Below are 16,491 nucleotides of genomic sequence, written 5' to 3' on the forward strand. Positions count from 1 at the left end.
TTTTTTAGTGATGGTGTTCATTATACCAATTTGCCTATTTCAGAATGAAGAAGTTCTCAAGAAATGTGCCCAGGATTATCTGGCTCGGTTAAAGCAGGAGGAACAGAGATACCAGGCTCTGAAACTGCATGCTGAGGAGAAGTTGAACAAGTGAGTGCTATTAAATATTCCTCTTAGGCCTATAGCACAGCCAGGTGGATCAATGAGGTGCTCAAAATTCCTCTTGCCTAGGCATTGTTGAAGAATGGTCCACTGGTCGTCACAATATTTGTGGGGACAGGCTGTGCCATAGGCCATGTACCATAGCCCTTATTAGTGGCTTACAAGTTCCAAATAATTACACCCTTTACATGAATGGTGTCCATACAAGAGCAGAAATTATCTGACAGTTTAGACCCTCTTGACCGAGTCAGCAACTTATTGACCTTTTTGTGGGCCCATAACAATGCTCTCCCTGAATTATATCAGTTTGGACTGGTTCAGATATCAGATGAGCAGGTAACCAAGCCAAGGACTGTTTCATTCTACAGGTGATGAATTTTCAGTGGCCTTTTATGTGATCCAATGAGTGGATTGAGGGCTGAATATATGGATTATCTTAATTATGTTTTCATTGTGGTTTGCCAAAATGTTGCTCAGTCTATGAGAAAATTATGTTATTTAGCTGTGTCTACTAATTACAGCATCTAGTCTATCGCATTGCATATGTCTGTACTGCATTTAAGCTGTGCCATCACATTCTAATGTCTAAGGGACCATAAATGGCAGCTACATTTTCCTAGTAAACGATAAGAACTATATCTTTGTTGCATGATGGTAAAAGTTGTATTTTTATCTCTGAAGAGCCAGTGAAGAAATTGCACAAGTGCGAACAAAGGCTAAAGCAGAGAGTGCAGCCCTTAGTGCAGGACTGAGGAAGGAGCAGATGAAGATAGAATCACTGGAGAAAGCATTGCAGCAAAAGGTGGGTAGTGGTGTCTTAAATTCAGAATCCCCATAACCGATAAAATGGTGATTCTGAGAATGCATGTTGTTCTTCTTCATACAGGCATTGAGCAAACATTTAATATGAATGCTTTGACCCGTGAATGTTTCTTTATATTCTGGCCCTACAACTGAAGATGTGAGTCATTGCAAGGCCAGCTACTCCTAGATACCAATCAAATGTTTGCTTTCAGTCTCATAAAAGCTATATAATGATTGGTGGCTTAAGTTTAATGGGCCAGAGAAACATCTTGAAAATGTAAAGGTGGCCACATGGGCAAATTAAAGCTTTAGACCAATTTGGCAGCTTATATGCTTGTGTGTGGGGGTTTCGGATTAACCCGATATTACCCTGCCATGGGTGGGCATATCAGGGAAAGATTGCCAAAGGAGCTGGTCTTATCGTGTATGGCCACCTTAAGGCAACTCTGGAAAAGCCAGAAGTGATGTAGAATTTCTGTTGACCCTCTCCTTGGTAAGGAGGAAGGTTTGAATGCTGAACATTGTAGTGCTTTCTCTATAGCATAACTGTTAAAGCCAATGATTTCTTTTATGTTTCAGAACCAGGAGATTGAAGAGCTGACAAAGATCTGTGATGAGCTGATTGCAAAGATGGGACAAAGTGAATGAGAGAATGACCCGCAATCATAATCCCTCCGTCTCTCTGCTGGCTAGACACAGCATGGGATAGGCCCCAAGCCTTGCCACTTGTACAGACAATAAAAAAAACCTCCAGTTCTATGATATTCCTTCTAAATGCATAATGCCACCGGAAGCTTTCCATTTACACACTGCAAGAGCTTCTCTTACATTTTATAACAAACGACAGCTGCACCTTGACATTTTCATTTGTGAGTTTATGCTTCTTTCCCTGGTATAGCTCTTCCTATCTGCGGGGAAGCTTATGTCTCACATTTTACATGTGCGTTCACTGGTCTACCTTGCGTGTTGCTAATGAACCATGCTATTGTGATTGGCTGTTAAAAACACTGTTCCCAGAATCCCAAGAGGCACTCTACCAATGCATCAGAGGGATATGCTCTTCCACCTATGCAGTAGGAGTTTTAAGTAATTTTATTGTCTTGCAGGTCAAGAGGACCAAGTGACATAAATAAGTACTATACAACATCCCCCAGTCATTTCTCACTCCATTATAAAGAATGCATTATATGACCAAATGCTGCTCAGGCAAATTCAGCTATAGCTGTAAACTGGGGATTTTATGCTTAGGAAGACCCATCTCTCGCATTTAAGGCATGTAAGACGAAGCAGTTAGGGAACTATAGATAGGCCTTCAGTAGTAGCCTCCTTTATCTGGAACACAGTTTGCTGCTCACACTTTGAATATTCCCCAAACAACAAAAGTTTTATTGTGCAATTTAATTGTGCACAGATACACAGCATCATTTCACCCTCTGATGCACAGACCAAAGGATCTGGTAAGAGGAGATTAAAACTCTTGTTGTTGTGATCCTATTAGCTAAAGATATGATACACTGGCTGGAGTTATACAGTTCTACTGAAGAGTATAGTTAGCCTGGCCAAAAAGGGGGAAAGGGCAACATATGAGCAATTTACTAATTGCGTTGGGGCACCAGGAATCTGTATTTAAAATAATATGACTACTATTAGTTGCATGACTATGAGAGTGAAACTTGGGTAAATATCATGGTCATCTGACAGTCAAAGAGTCATAATGCCCATGTCATAATGTTTGTTGTAACATGAGCATGTCTTTATGCATAAATTAACAACATGCATGGCAACTATGAAAATGATCCATCACAAAGAACCAATCATGGGAATGACTAAGGGTGTGTCCTTCTATTATAAGATTCAAAAAAGAGTTTGTGGGAGAGAATATAGCTGCCAGTCTGTATCGGGCAGTGTGCTACTGGGATATTGCCCCAGTTTTCAAGGCTAATATATACTTTACAAACAATTATATCCCAAATCTCAAAATACATTAAAATCTTATATTATATCAAACCAGACCTGGTGTAGCCCATGACACACAGCAGGCAGCAAAAGAATTCTGGTTTAAAAAGTGACGATGAAAGCTGCTTTTACACATCATTTTTAAAGATTCAATTTTTTCTTTCAGCAACAGTTTGCACAGTTTTATAATTATGTGTCATTTAAGGTGGGGTAATATGGTGTTAGAGTGGCAGTGTTTGGTATATTCTAATGCTGTTACACAACTATAAATGTGTCCCTTAGAGGCCCATTTATCAAAGGTCGAATTTCAAATTCATGTGAATTTTTTTAAATTAGAATATACTCACAATTTGACTGGGAGGTTATCAAAAATTCGAATTTACTATTTGACTTTGATAAATCTGCCCCTTAGTGTGGTTGGATGACTTCTTTAATGCCTTGTGGAGGTCCAACCTTTGGTCAGGGCATATAATAAGGTTTAGGAAAACACTGGTACATAAGCGCTTGAATCATAGTTCCAGGAATCTAAATCTAAAAAAACAAAATATTGACTCCATATCTCATCCTAACTGACCTTGAAGCTAGGTTCAGGTGGATCTAGGTGAGCAAGTTGTGCTCCACCCCATAGCTCACCCTTAGGGGCATTCCAGCTAAGGCCCCTAGGGTAATTATAGGCTTTTCAACCATCTTTACAGAATATAACTGGGAGACACATGTCCAAATAGATATTGCAATTAACACAAACAAGCTTATCAAACTAAAACAAATGCAGATTCTATATTCTTTCGTACACTAATATATATTGTGATTCTATTGTGATTTATTTTTGGAACAATCACTTCGAAGTCAAATGAACTAACACCGTTGTATAAATTGACAGCCATGCCTTCCTATCTATGAAATGATGTTGCCATTATCTGGTTTTATTTTGCCTTTAACTGTCGTGTATTTTTAGAGTCAGGGACACCCAAATGAATTCACAGTGGCCCAAAAGGGTTATGACGGATTTTGCTGCTATTCCTGCACGCAAAAGAAAATAGATATATATTTAAAGCATATATTTTTCCATAAATGTGGAAGCTAGATAGATTTTGCATTAGTAGAGGAATGGGGAAAGTCTTCCAAGCGTTGACAAAGCATGTATGGAAACCAGCAAGTTTGACACCTCTGCAGTATATGAATTCCAGTTGTAGCACGCTCTTATCTAGAAAGGCTTCATATATATATATATATATATATATATATATATATATATATATATATATATATATATATATATATATATATATATATATATCTGCAGTATATTTTATATAGAGCAATCTTTTTTTATATATATTTGGAAAAATACTTGACAATTCTCACACAGAAAAGATTATAATGACTTATATATACAGTAAATACATATATATTTTACCTTGTTTTGTTGTCTGTATAAATGTTGTTTGAAATCTAAATCCGCATTGTGTTTTATTTCACTCTTCAAGTTGAAGACTGCTTTAATGTTACAATGAATGTACAAGTTCATTATTTGTTATTAATTTAGGCACCAGAGAGCCTCACTTTAAATAAGCCTTAAACCTCAGATGTGCTCTCTTCAAACATCTGCTGTGTAGCCATGGGGGCCGCCATTTAAGATGGGCTCGAAAAAAGGAGAAAAGGCACATGTTAAACAGCAGATAACAGATAAGCCTGGTAAGACACCATTCTATTCTACAGACTAAATCTGTTATCTGCTATGTTACCTGTGCCTTTTCTTCTTTTTTCCAATTTGAATGGCTGCCATGGCAGCTTGTTATATAAACTATAATAGTCTTTCTAAAGCAAACACACCAGATTTACCAGTGCAGGGCAGAAGTACGTTATATTGTAATTAATTTGATACACTTCCAATTTTTAGTGTTACTGTTTCTTTAACTGGTGCCTTTGCGTGGGTGAAGACATCATGAAGCAAATTGGGATTTGTAATCTTTCTGCATATGCCAGCCGCAATTGCAGTACCCATCCAAAGGCTTTATGCTAATGTTAACTGCCATCATGTGAGTAAAGGCCTCATAAGGCAGGGCTGTACAACTGGAGGCCCTGGGGCCAGATGTGACCCTCCACCGTATTTTTATAGCTGCCAGTCTGCTTAAAGGCTTCATAGACTTCGCTGTATGACAGCACAAGCAAGAGCTAAATGGCACTTTATTAGAGTATATACAGTATATTAGGGTATAGCTGGATAATGCCAGATTGTGTATGGATTATTCTGATGTTTTGTAACGACCCCGGGGCTTTTATGAAGTATTAGTCTAAACCATATGGCTATGATTACCGTTAAAGAAATAGACTGGAAGGATGGGGCAGTTTAAAGAGCAGCTTTACTGATTATACAAAGCACACATTATTTATTTATTTGAGTCCTACAAAAAAAGCAGGCACCCTGCGCAATGAGGGTAGGATTTTCAGGTGCAGGTGTATGGATGTTGTTTGCGGGTCTCATCTAAATTTCTTATCTTATGTTATTTTGTCTATATTTTACTCCTTTTAAAGTTTTACAAAACTTATTTCTCTCCTGCCCACTTTTGATGATGTCACTTCTGGTTTGCAGCAAAATCCCTTCCTGTTTGATAGTGGTCGTCGGGTTGTGGATAAGGCAGTTCAGGGTCCGGGTCGGGTAGCGGATCAAATTGGGTAAATATGCGGGTTCGGGTCTGGTCGGGTCCCGGTCTTAGAAATTGGTTGCGCGCAGGACTCTACTTTGCTTTCCACATGGATTGACTAAGCCTTCCTCATTTGGCATATGGGGTTATTCCCAACATTTATGGACAGCAAAATACTGTTAATTGCACCGGCATAGACTTGTAGGGTAATTGCCTGGGCCCTACTGGAGCGCTCGCAAGTCAGGTAATCATTAACATGCTCTAACACTAGAAAGCATACTTAAAGAATTATATCATAAATGTATGCTGGTATACTGTATGTATTCCCCTTTAGAAACAAGCACAATTCTACAGGAAAATGTGAGGGTATGGTGGTCTTTTGAAACTACTTGATGCAGATCACAGACTTTAAATACCCAAACTTAGAGACCTGTTAGAATTTTTCTCTTAGGCTCATATGCACTGAGACAATAAGCAGATTTTATGGGCTGTGCTGTATAAACGTGCTGGACATTTGTCCTGGGCAGGGAAGGCTGAGAGGTGAGACCACCTGACAAATAACCTGTATGAATAAGATGAGTAATACCTACAGTATATCTTTCGCTGTCTTCTTTACTTATTATAGGGTTGTTATTACTCTATATCATATGAAAACGTTTGGGAACCCCTCTCAACCTGCATAATAATTCACTCCACTTTCAACAAAAAAGACTGTGGTATGTCTTTCAATTCCCCGGGACATCTGAGTACCGGGTGTTTTCTAAACAAAGATTTTTAGTGAAGTTGTATTCGGTTGTATGAAATTAAATCAAATGTGAAAAACTGGCTGTATGAAAATGTGGGTACCATTGTAATTTTGCTAATTTGAATGCATGATTACTGGCAACACCAAATTGGTTGGATTAGCTTGTTAAGCCTTGAACTTCATAGGCAGGTGTGTCCAATCATGAGAAAAGGTACAGTATTTACAGTAAGGTGGCAAATTGCAAGTTGTGCTACTGTTTGACTCTCCTCTGAAGAGTGACAGCATGGTATCCTCAAAGCAACTCTCAAAAGATCTGAAAACAAAGATTGTTCAGTATCATTTTATCATGGTTTAGGGGAAGGCTACAAAATCTTAGAGGTTTAAACTTTCAGTTTCAACTGTAAGGAATGTAATCAGGAAATGGAAGGCCACAGGCACAGTTGCTGTAAAACCCAGGTCTGGCAGGCCAAGAAAAATACAGGACAACCCAAATATCACCTCCAAAGACCTGCAAGAACATCTTGCTGCAGATGGTGTATCTGTACATTGTTCTACAATTCAGTGCAAGTTGCACAAAGAACATTTGTTTGGCAGGGTGATGAGAAAGAAGCCCTTTCTGCACTCTCAGAGCCGCAAAAGCTAATTTAGACAAGCCACAGTCATTTTGGAACAAAGTGCTTTGGACTGATGAGACAAAAATGTAGTTATTTGGTCAAAACAAAATGCGTTTTGTGAGGGGGCATGGCCAACCGAGCAACCGCACAGTCGCATCTTAGGACTCTCCAGGGGCTTCAGAAATAATCCCCCTTCACCCCCGCACCCCAAGGCAAGTGCCTTGGGGTGTGGGGGTGAAGGGGGATTATTTCTGAAGCCCACACAGGAGCCATCCATAAGGCAGTGGAGCAGCCCGCTGGCAAAATCAGGCAAAAACAAGCCTCCCATGCCGCCCTCACCAGAGAACACATTGTGGCCTAGTCGCTCAGGTGAAGCCACGGGCTAGAGTGAACGTGATCCACCAAGGGCAGAGACTGGTATAAAGGTGAAGGGGACAGTTTTGTTTCCAGGACACAGAGACTCCCTCATTAACCCTCAGTGGCAGTTCCCTGAGCAGACACCTGGATCATATACCCCCCAAAAGGGTCTGCACAAATACCAGATGTGCAGCCCAGACTGTCACCAGACGGACAGGAGCAGTACATAGCAGCAACATATAGAAACAAGCCACCAGCCAGAATGGACACTTAAGCTGTGAGCTTGATGCCCACGGGAGTCCAACACACAGAATTGACTGGCACAACCCCACATATGTTGGTGAGAGAACCAACCACCTAGAAAATAAAATGGCGGAACTGGTAAGCTCTCACAACCAGTTAATAGATGCAAACAATACCATGGAGGAATATATTCACAAATTAACATCTAAAATGGCAGACATAGAGGACCGCAATAGACAAAATAATGTAGGAATAAGAGGTATACCTGAACAGATCACAACCCAATAACTAAACACATATGTCTGTACAATGATTGGAGAAATACTCCCGGATATTTCCCCCGACCAGATACTATTGGACAGAATACATAGGCTACCACAGACTAAAAATGCCCCTCCTGGAGCTCCAAGAGATACCATCACAAGAATACATTACTACCATGTCAAGGGAACAGCTGCAACTTTTGTGAGCTGTGTGCCGGACCCAGAGCTCACACTACAAGCGCAAATCGTGGTCTTTAGCCTGTAGCGATGTGGTGGGAGAAGAGGACGAGACACGGGCAGTGGAAAAAAAGGATGGGGAGATGCTGATGCTGCTGATGCCCCACTTCCGGCACTGCTCCTCTGCTAAAGACCACGATTTGTGCCTGTAGTGTGAGCTCTGGGTCCGGCTCACAGCAGAGATACAGGGTTTTGTCTCTCCGGTGATGTGGCGAGGGAAGGCATCAGAAGCATCCGCTCCCCGCATGTCAGCCGACTCCGGGTCCAGCGTCCAGATTAAGCAGTCGTTGAGGGACAGGTTGTGGCGGATGGAGTTCGGCAAGGCTGGGAACTAATCCCGGTAGTAGGGGAAGCAGTTGCTGATGAAGTCGCAGATCTCACTGAGGGTCAGACGCTTATTGGGCCTCTGCAGGATGAACATTGTGATCGTGGTCTTTAGCAGAGGAGCAGTGAGGGGAGCGGGGCATCAGCAGCATCAGCAGCTCCCCATCCTTTTTTTCCACTGCCTGCGTCTCGTCCTCTTCTCTCACCACATCGAAGTCGGTCTTTTTGGGGAGCGGATGTAGGGCCCGCAGCAGCACAACATCAGCGTCGGCAGCAGCAGAGCAGAGTGAGAGGCAGCGGGGAAGGTGAGGTGCACTCAGGCACTGGCAGGCTCGGAGCACATCAGGAACCCCACTACAAACCCTGCTCCACCAGCCAGCACTCGAGAGAGGAGCCTCAGCCTCCTTCACAGCTGTCACTAGAATAGCCAGGGAGAAGAAATCAAGCACTGCAGGATGGATGGTCGCCATATCGCCTGTTTTGAAGAGAACAGGAAGTGAAGTGAAGTTTCGGTAAGTTATTTCTAAACAAAGGCTTTGCAATTTGCAAGTTTAATTTGTCAAGGTGTTTATTTTTCGTTGTATACTAACGAATTTTTTGTAAAATTTTTTTGATGTTACTGGTCCTTTAACTCAAAACATTTTCCCACACAAGTATACCATGCCTAATAGTACGTATCGTTCAGATACGAAACGCGTCAGGATATAATGGTTTTAACCTGTTGAAATAAAAGCTGAATTTTACCTAAAGAGAGGTCTCCGGAGTGCTCGCTGATCTTCTTCATATCCCACACAAGTATACGCCTCAAACACAGTGAAGAAAAATGGAGTAGCCATTTGGGTAAATAAGAAATTGCCTGCATCAGCAGATAAATCACTATAAGGACCCACTGGGCAGATATCTGATTCTTAACATTAAGATATATGAACAGACCAATCAAGATTCTATAGCAGCCTTTTTTAAAAAATAAACAGAGGGAAAAAAGGGGCCACATAGTACTGGGAGGAGACCAACATCCCCTTCAACATGAGCTAGACACAAAAGCCTAAAAAAAGACCACACAAACGCAGGAAGCACTAAAACAAGCCAAAGCATTACTGAAGCATTTATCACAGGAGGCTTTATATGATGTATAGAGAATACAACATGGAACAGAAAGAGACTATACCTTTTTCTCACATCCCTATACCAAATACTCCAGCGTTGACTACTTTTTTTATACAAACATCTTCAAGCTAACCAAAAATCAGATATAGGGGCCAACACATGCGCTGACCTTTCTCCAATAGAGATAATAATAGATACCAATCAACGTATGAGACAACAATATAACTGGCGACTTAACGACTCCCTACTACAAAACAAAGTGAACGCAGAGGAATGCAAAAAGTTACTAAGCGATTACTTTCTCACAAACGACACCCTCCAAATAGAACAACCCACACTATGGTGTGCACACAAGTCAGTCATCAGAGGGCAATTTATTAAACTAGCCTCGACAACAAAAAAGAACAGAGAAAAAACCCTGCGCAAACTACAAGAACAAATGCAAGACCTAGAAGTCCAAAACAAAAAACAACCCCCCAAATAGAACAACCCACACTATGGTGTGTACACAAGGCAGTCATCAGAGGGCAATTTATTAAACTAGCCTCAACAACAAAAAAGAACAGAGAAAATACCCTGCGCAAACTACAAGAACAAATGCAAGACCTAGAAGTCCAAAACAAAAAACAACCAGACCAAAACAAAACAGATAATGGACCTGAGGCACAAGATACAAGGCATAGAAAACAAAAAAGTAGAATGGCAATAACAAAGATTAAAATTAAACTGATATACAAAAGGCAATAAAGCAACAAAGTTACTAGCAAACCAACTTAAACAGAGACAGATTGACCAATCAATAACAGAAATAACCACTCTGTAAGGCAAACACATAACAAATCCTAAGGAAATTGCAGACCAATTTGCGGACTATTATTCTTCACTATACAATTTAAATCAAGACAGAACCACCCCACAACCAGGAAAAAACCCAACAGTTTGTGGAAATTACAGACCTATCTCCTTACTTAACACAGACCTGAAATTATACGCTAAAGTAATAGCCAATAGACTAGCAACAATTCTGCCCTATTTACTACATCTAGACCAAACTGGATTCACAAAATGCAGGCAAGTCCCTGATAACACCAGAAATTTTAGCACTCATATAAGCCACAGGAAGGAGGAAAGACCCAACAATACTGCTCAGCTTAGATGCTGAAAAGGCCTTCGACAGAGTATAATGGGCTTATCTTGACAATACAATCGTATGGACTGTAAAGGTGGCCATACACGGGCCGATAAAAGCTGCCGACAGACCAAGTCGGCAGCTTATTGGCCCGTGTATGGGGGCCCCCGACGGGCTTCCCCGATCGAGATCTGGCCGAAAGTCGGCCAGATCTCGATCGGATGGGGTTAAAAATCCCGTCGGATCGCGGCCGCATCTGTTCGTTGATGCGGTCCCGAGATCCGACCGCCCGTTTGGCGAACGCTAGGATCCGATCGTTGGGCCCTAGGGCCCACGATCGGATCAGCCCGATATTGCCCACCTCAAGGTGGGCATATCGGAGGGAGATCCGCTCGTTTGGCGACATCGCCAAACGAGCGGATCTATCCGTGTATGGCCACCTTAAGGCACGATCAGACATGCCATATTATCCTTATACACCAAACCATCTGCGAGAGTAAATAACATGGGATACCTTTCTAAACCATTCCAGATAACCAATGGAACAAGACAGGCTGCCCACTCTCACCCCTCATTTTCAATCGCACACTGGAACCCTTAGTCAAGACAATAAGTTACTCAGCATCTGTTAAGGGGATACAAGTGGCAAACATGCAACACAAACTCTCCATATTATACTGACATTAACTAAACCAGAAACATCACTAGAAGCAGTAACAAAGATCCTCAAGGCTTTTAGCAAAGTCTCCTACTACAAACTAAACAAATCAATATCACAGATCCTACCACTGGGTATGTCACAAGAAGCCAAACTGAAACTTCAAGCAAAATATACATACAAATGGCAATCGCACTCCATAAATTACCTGGGAGTGGAATTGACCAATACCATCACCAACACCTATGAGACAAACTATCCCAAACTACTAATGGAAGTACATGATCTCTTGCAAAAATTGACTCCTCTTTACATCTCCTGGTTGGGTAGAATTGCCACGATTAAGATGATGATATTTCCCAAATTTCTCTATCTATACAGAACTCGAATTAAACAGAAATACATGCAACGTGGAACACAGGAAAGGGGGTTTGGAGTACCTTGTCTACTATCAAGCCACGCTATTGGACCAAATGAGAGCATGGAATATTGTAACTAAGGAGCTACACTGGCTCTAAATACAACAAAACTCCTCTTAAGCTCAAAGGCTTGATTTGGGCTAACAGAATGGATAAAGCCACACAACACCACACAGCCAACCATACAACCCGAGTAGCCGCTAATCTTTGACAAAGATCAAGAAAAAGAAACCACTACTACACTACCCAGCAAACCAGGTTGGGGTGGAAATGCTAGAAACAAGCATCCCAAACCTCAACCTCACAAACTGGAGAAACACTAATCTAACAATAGTACATCAAATTATCCAAAAGCACAACCATGAAAACATATGAACAACTAACCAAAGAACAGAACCTACACACACATGATTTCTACAAATACCGCCAGATAAAACACCTACTGGGGACCACCAGAACGGTAGGAAGTGTGAAACCCACAATATTCGAAACATTACAGGGTCATAACCCATGCAATCCCAAAGGAATGCACCAACCACATTGAGAACACCAGGGAAATGGTATAAGACACCAACTACCCTAAACCAATACTATCCAAACGTTCCCAAAACATGCTGGAGAGACTGCAAGGGAGCAGGCAACCTGCTTCATATACATGGTGGTATTGCCCCAAAATCAGAGAACTATGGCTAGCCACAGAACAAATTTTAGCACAAACAACACACCTGCGAATAAAGCTTACACCATTGCTTGCTTTGCTAAACTACGAACTCAACGACTACCCAAAACAAATACAACATCTGATCTTTCACTTAATGACAGCAACTAGGCTCCTAATCCCAAGATATTGAAAAACAACTGAAGTACCCAGCAAAAGGGAGCTCAGAACACTTATAGACTCAAACCTCACCCACGAACAAATAGCACTGGGTTCCAACCAACGAATGAACCTAAGTTCAACGTTAATGCAATTGTGGAAGCAGTGGAAAAAAAAATATAACTTACCTGGGATGAACTGAGAAGCATTCCTCTAGCCACATAGCAAAGTCAGACGAAAGACACAGATCCAAAACCTGGTCAGTAAGGAGAACAGAACTTTAATATCTGACATAACTCCTACAATCTCCTAACCCTCACCAATTTACAAGAAGGCCCCAACCTTTTCCCTCATCCCATTCTTCTCCCCCCATAACTTTCGAAACACACTTTCCCTTCTATTTGTTATTGGACGTCAGATAAACATATCAAGAACTGTAAGGCTACATATTTATGTAAAAGCTAAACTGCTGTCCAATTTGATGTTGTTTATGAAAATGTTAAAACAATAAAATAAATTTGAATAAAAAAACAAACAATAACAAAAATAATTTTGCATGGAGGAAGAAGAACACTGCATTCCAAGAAAAATACCTGCTACCTACTGTCAAATTTGGTGGTGGTTCCATCATGTTGTGTGACTGTGTGGCTGGTTCAGGGACTAGGGCCCTTGAATTAAACCCAATATCAACAAATTCCTCAGGATAATGTTCAAGCATTAGTCACAAAGTTGAAGTTACGCAGGGGTTGGATATTCCAACAAGATAATGACGCTTACCATACTGTAACAGTACCTGTGCGGCGGGGTCGTCCACCGCGTCGTCGGCGGGGACACCTGCCGCATGGTCCACAAGTCGGCGCTGGTGCCGGCGCCATCTTGGATTTTAAGATTCTCTTAAAGGCGCAGGCACGCTGGCTCATTTGCGCCAGCACGTTTTTGACGCCCGTTTGGCGCGAAATTTGAACCTATATAAGGCCCATTCTGTCTCCCAGCCAGTGCCCGTGATAGAATCTTTATTCTGTGGTTCCTGAAGCCTTGTGCTGTCTGTTCCTGTGTACTTTATATCTGTGATTCCTGGTTTTTGATCCCTGCCTGTTCCTGACTATTCTGATATCCGAACTCTGACCTTTGCCTGCATTTCGATTACTCTTCTGCCTGATCCCTTCTATTTGAATACCCGGTTTTGACCCTTGCCTGCCTGACGATTCTTGTTATCTGCCTGCCTTAACCCAGCCTGTCTGACGATTCTCTCGCTTTCTCCATTTGTACCGTGACCTTCGGCCCAAAAGACTCTGCTAAACAGCCGTGCCCCTACGCCAGCCAGAACATCTCGCCTTGCACCCCTCGTTAAGTCCAGGTGGCACCCAAGTAAGCTGAGGGCTCCTCCCGAAGCCCAACGGTGGTCACACTACTGGTGAAGCCGAGCAGAGACCAGGGTGCTTGGTATTTGTTCTGGTATCGGGTGCCGGCCGTGACATTATCACGGGCCATGGAGGACGACGGTCACGAAGCTGCTGCTGCCTCTGCTACACCTCAAACTTCCACTGAGATGTTGCTCACTACCTTGCTGCAATGTATGGAGGAGCAAGAGCAAAAACAGAATTATTTGCTTCAAGGGTTCCACAATCTGAACCGCCAGTTGGGGCCTTCGCAGCAGCCGCCTAATCCTGTTCCTGCACCTCCTGTGGGTTCTTCTGCCAGTTGGGGTAACTCATATAAATCCCATGAACCCAAAATTGTGTTCCCCGAAAGGTTCAGTGGGGATCGCACTAAATTTTTTGTTTTCAAAGAGGCTTGTAAGCTGTACCTTAGTTTCTTTCCTCATTCTTTTCAATCTGATGAGGAGAAAGTAAGGTTCATAATGACCCTGCTTTTGGGTGACCCCCAAATTTGGGCCCTCAGGCTGCCTTCTTCAGACCCTGCTCGTTATTCCCTAGACACCTTCTTTAACAGCATGGCCATTCTTTACGATGACCCGGATCGTGCATCATCTGCCGATACCGCCATTCGTAAGTTGCGCCAAGGGAAAAGAGATGCGGAGGTGTACTGCACCGAATTCCGCCGGTGGGCAGTGGAAACTGGGTGGAATGATTTGGCTCTAAGGAGTCAATTCCGGTTGGGGTTATCCGATTCGGTAAAGGATAGTCTGGTTAATTACCCCCTACCTTCTAACCTGGATGGTCTCATGTCCCTCGCCATCCAGGTAGATAGAAGGCAAAGGGAGAGAAGGGGTGAGAGGAGTACAAACTTCTCTGGGGTTACCAATATAAGATCCAATGTGGTGACCAATGTAAAATCTCCTAACCCCTTTGTGCTTCTACCTCAGGAGGAGCCTATGCAATTAGGCATATCCCACCTAACTCCTGAGGAAAAGGCACGCAGGCGTTCCCTGGGTCTCTGTATGTACTGTGGTGAGAAGGGACATTTTCTGAACCAATGTTCTAAGAGGCCGGGAAACTCTGAAGCCTAAATGGAGAAGGGGAGCTCCATTTGGGTGCAGGAGTTTCCTCTCCCCAATCTGCCTCTAAAGTTTTGTTACCAGTTAAACTAACTTAGCCTACGGGCTCTGTCAAACTGTCCGCATTTGTGGACTCAGGGGCGGCGGGTAATTTTCTGGATACTGCTTTTGCAGCTAAATTCTGTATCCCTGTAGTTCCTCTAAGTGCCCCCATGAGAATAATGGCAGTGGACAGAAGACCCTTAGGGTCAGGTGTAATCTCTAAGGAGACGGTAACTCTTTCCATGTGTGTTAATAATTTGCATTGTGAGGAGATAGCTTTTTACCTCATAGAGGGTGCTTCCTCTCCTCTTATTTTGGGGTTACCGTGGCTCCAGAGGCATAACCCTCTGATTGACTGGGTCTCAAGGGAGGTGGTTCAATGGGGTACTATGTGTGGTGGGGTATGTTTTCCCTCTGTAGTTGCAACTACATCACTTGAAGGGTTACCTGCTGCATATGCAGAATTCGCTGATGTCTTCTCTAAAAAGGCAGCAGAAACCTTACCCCCACACCGGCAGTATGACTGCCCAATAGATCTGGTCCCTGGGTCAACTCCTCCTCGTGGTAGAACCTTTCCTCTTTCATTGCCCGAAGCCCAGGCAATGAAAGAGTATATAAAGGAGAACCTAGAAAGGGGTTTCATCAGACCTTCTAGTTCCCCTGCGGGGGTGGGCTTCTTTTTCGTTGGGAAAAAAGATGGTGGTCTTTGCCCCTGTATTGATTATAGGGGGCTCAATAAGATTACCATAAAAAATCGCTATCCTCTCCCTCTAATTTCTGAACTTTTCGATCAAGTTAAAAATGCAAAAGTCTTTACCAAGCTTGATCTTAGGGGGGCTTATAACTTGATTCGAATCAGGGAGGGGGATGAGTGGAAGACTGCATTTAACACCAGGGATGGCCACTACGAGTATCTTGTAATGCCTTTTGGTCTTTGTAACGCCCCCGCAGTGTTCCAGGAGTTTGTCAATGACATCTTCAGGGACCTGCTGGGGATCTTTATAGTGGTCTACCTAGACGATATTCTTATTTTTTCAACCAACATGAAGGAACATCAAAATCATGTTTGTGAAGTCTTACAAAGGCTAAGGGGGAATAATCTTTATGCAAAACTAGAGAAATGTACTTTTGGGGTTTCTTCTGTTAAGTTTTTGGGGTTTAACATTTCCAGCAAGGGTCTAGAAATGGATCCAGGCAAGGTGAGAGCAGTCCTGTATTGGACCCAACCCCTTTCCTTACGTGCAACCCAAAGATTTCTTGGTTTTGCTAATTATTATCGGCAGTTTATCAAGAAATTTTCCCTCATTGTGGCACCCATCACTAATCTGACTAAAAAGGGTGCTGACCCCAGCATGTGGCCCCCTGAGGCCGTTCAAGCATTTGAATTCCTCAAAAAGGAATTCAGTTCAGCCCCCATTCTCAGACACCCCGATACTGTTGAGGTTGATGCCTCTGAGGTAGGAGCTGGGGCAGTCCTTTCTCAAAGACACCCAACTACCAACAAATTACAT

At 42.6% G+C, this 16,491-nt stretch overlaps 2 protein-coding genes across 3 annotated transcripts in view; one reads left to right on the top strand and one right to left on the bottom strand.

Moving 5' to 3' along the window:
• tacc1.S (transforming, acidic coiled-coil containing protein 1 S homeolog) overlaps positions 1–3,961 on the top strand; it is a 51,989-nt gene extending 48,028 nt beyond the window's left edge. For both annotated transcript variants that reach the window (XM_018255002.2, XM_018255001.2), the window contains exons 8-10: positions 44–150; positions 844–964; positions 1,546–3,961. In XM_018255002.2, coding sequence (XP_018110491.1) covers positions 44–150; positions 844–964; positions 1,546–1,614 — 297 coding nt within the window. In that variant the 3' untranslated portion in view covers positions 1,615–3,961. The remainder of the gene's footprint in view (positions 1–43; positions 151–843; positions 965–1,545) is intronic.
• nodal1.S (nodal homolog 1 S homeolog) overlaps positions 1–16,491 on the bottom strand; it is a 111,792-nt gene that overhangs the window by 94,317 nt on the left and 984 nt on the right. Inside the window, exon 2 of the mRNA XM_041588065.1 lies at positions 12,669–12,736. Coding sequence (XP_041443999.1) covers positions 12,669–12,689 — 21 coding nt within the window. The 5' untranslated portion in view covers positions 12,690–12,736. The remainder of the gene's footprint in view (positions 1–12,668; positions 12,737–16,491) is intronic.

This window comes from Xenopus laevis, chromosome 3S, assembly GCF_017654675.1.
Source record: "Xenopus laevis strain J_2021 chromosome 3S, Xenopus_laevis_v10.1, whole genome shotgun sequence".
Lineage (NCBI taxonomy): Eukaryota > Metazoa > Chordata > Amphibia > Anura > Pipidae > Xenopus > Xenopus laevis.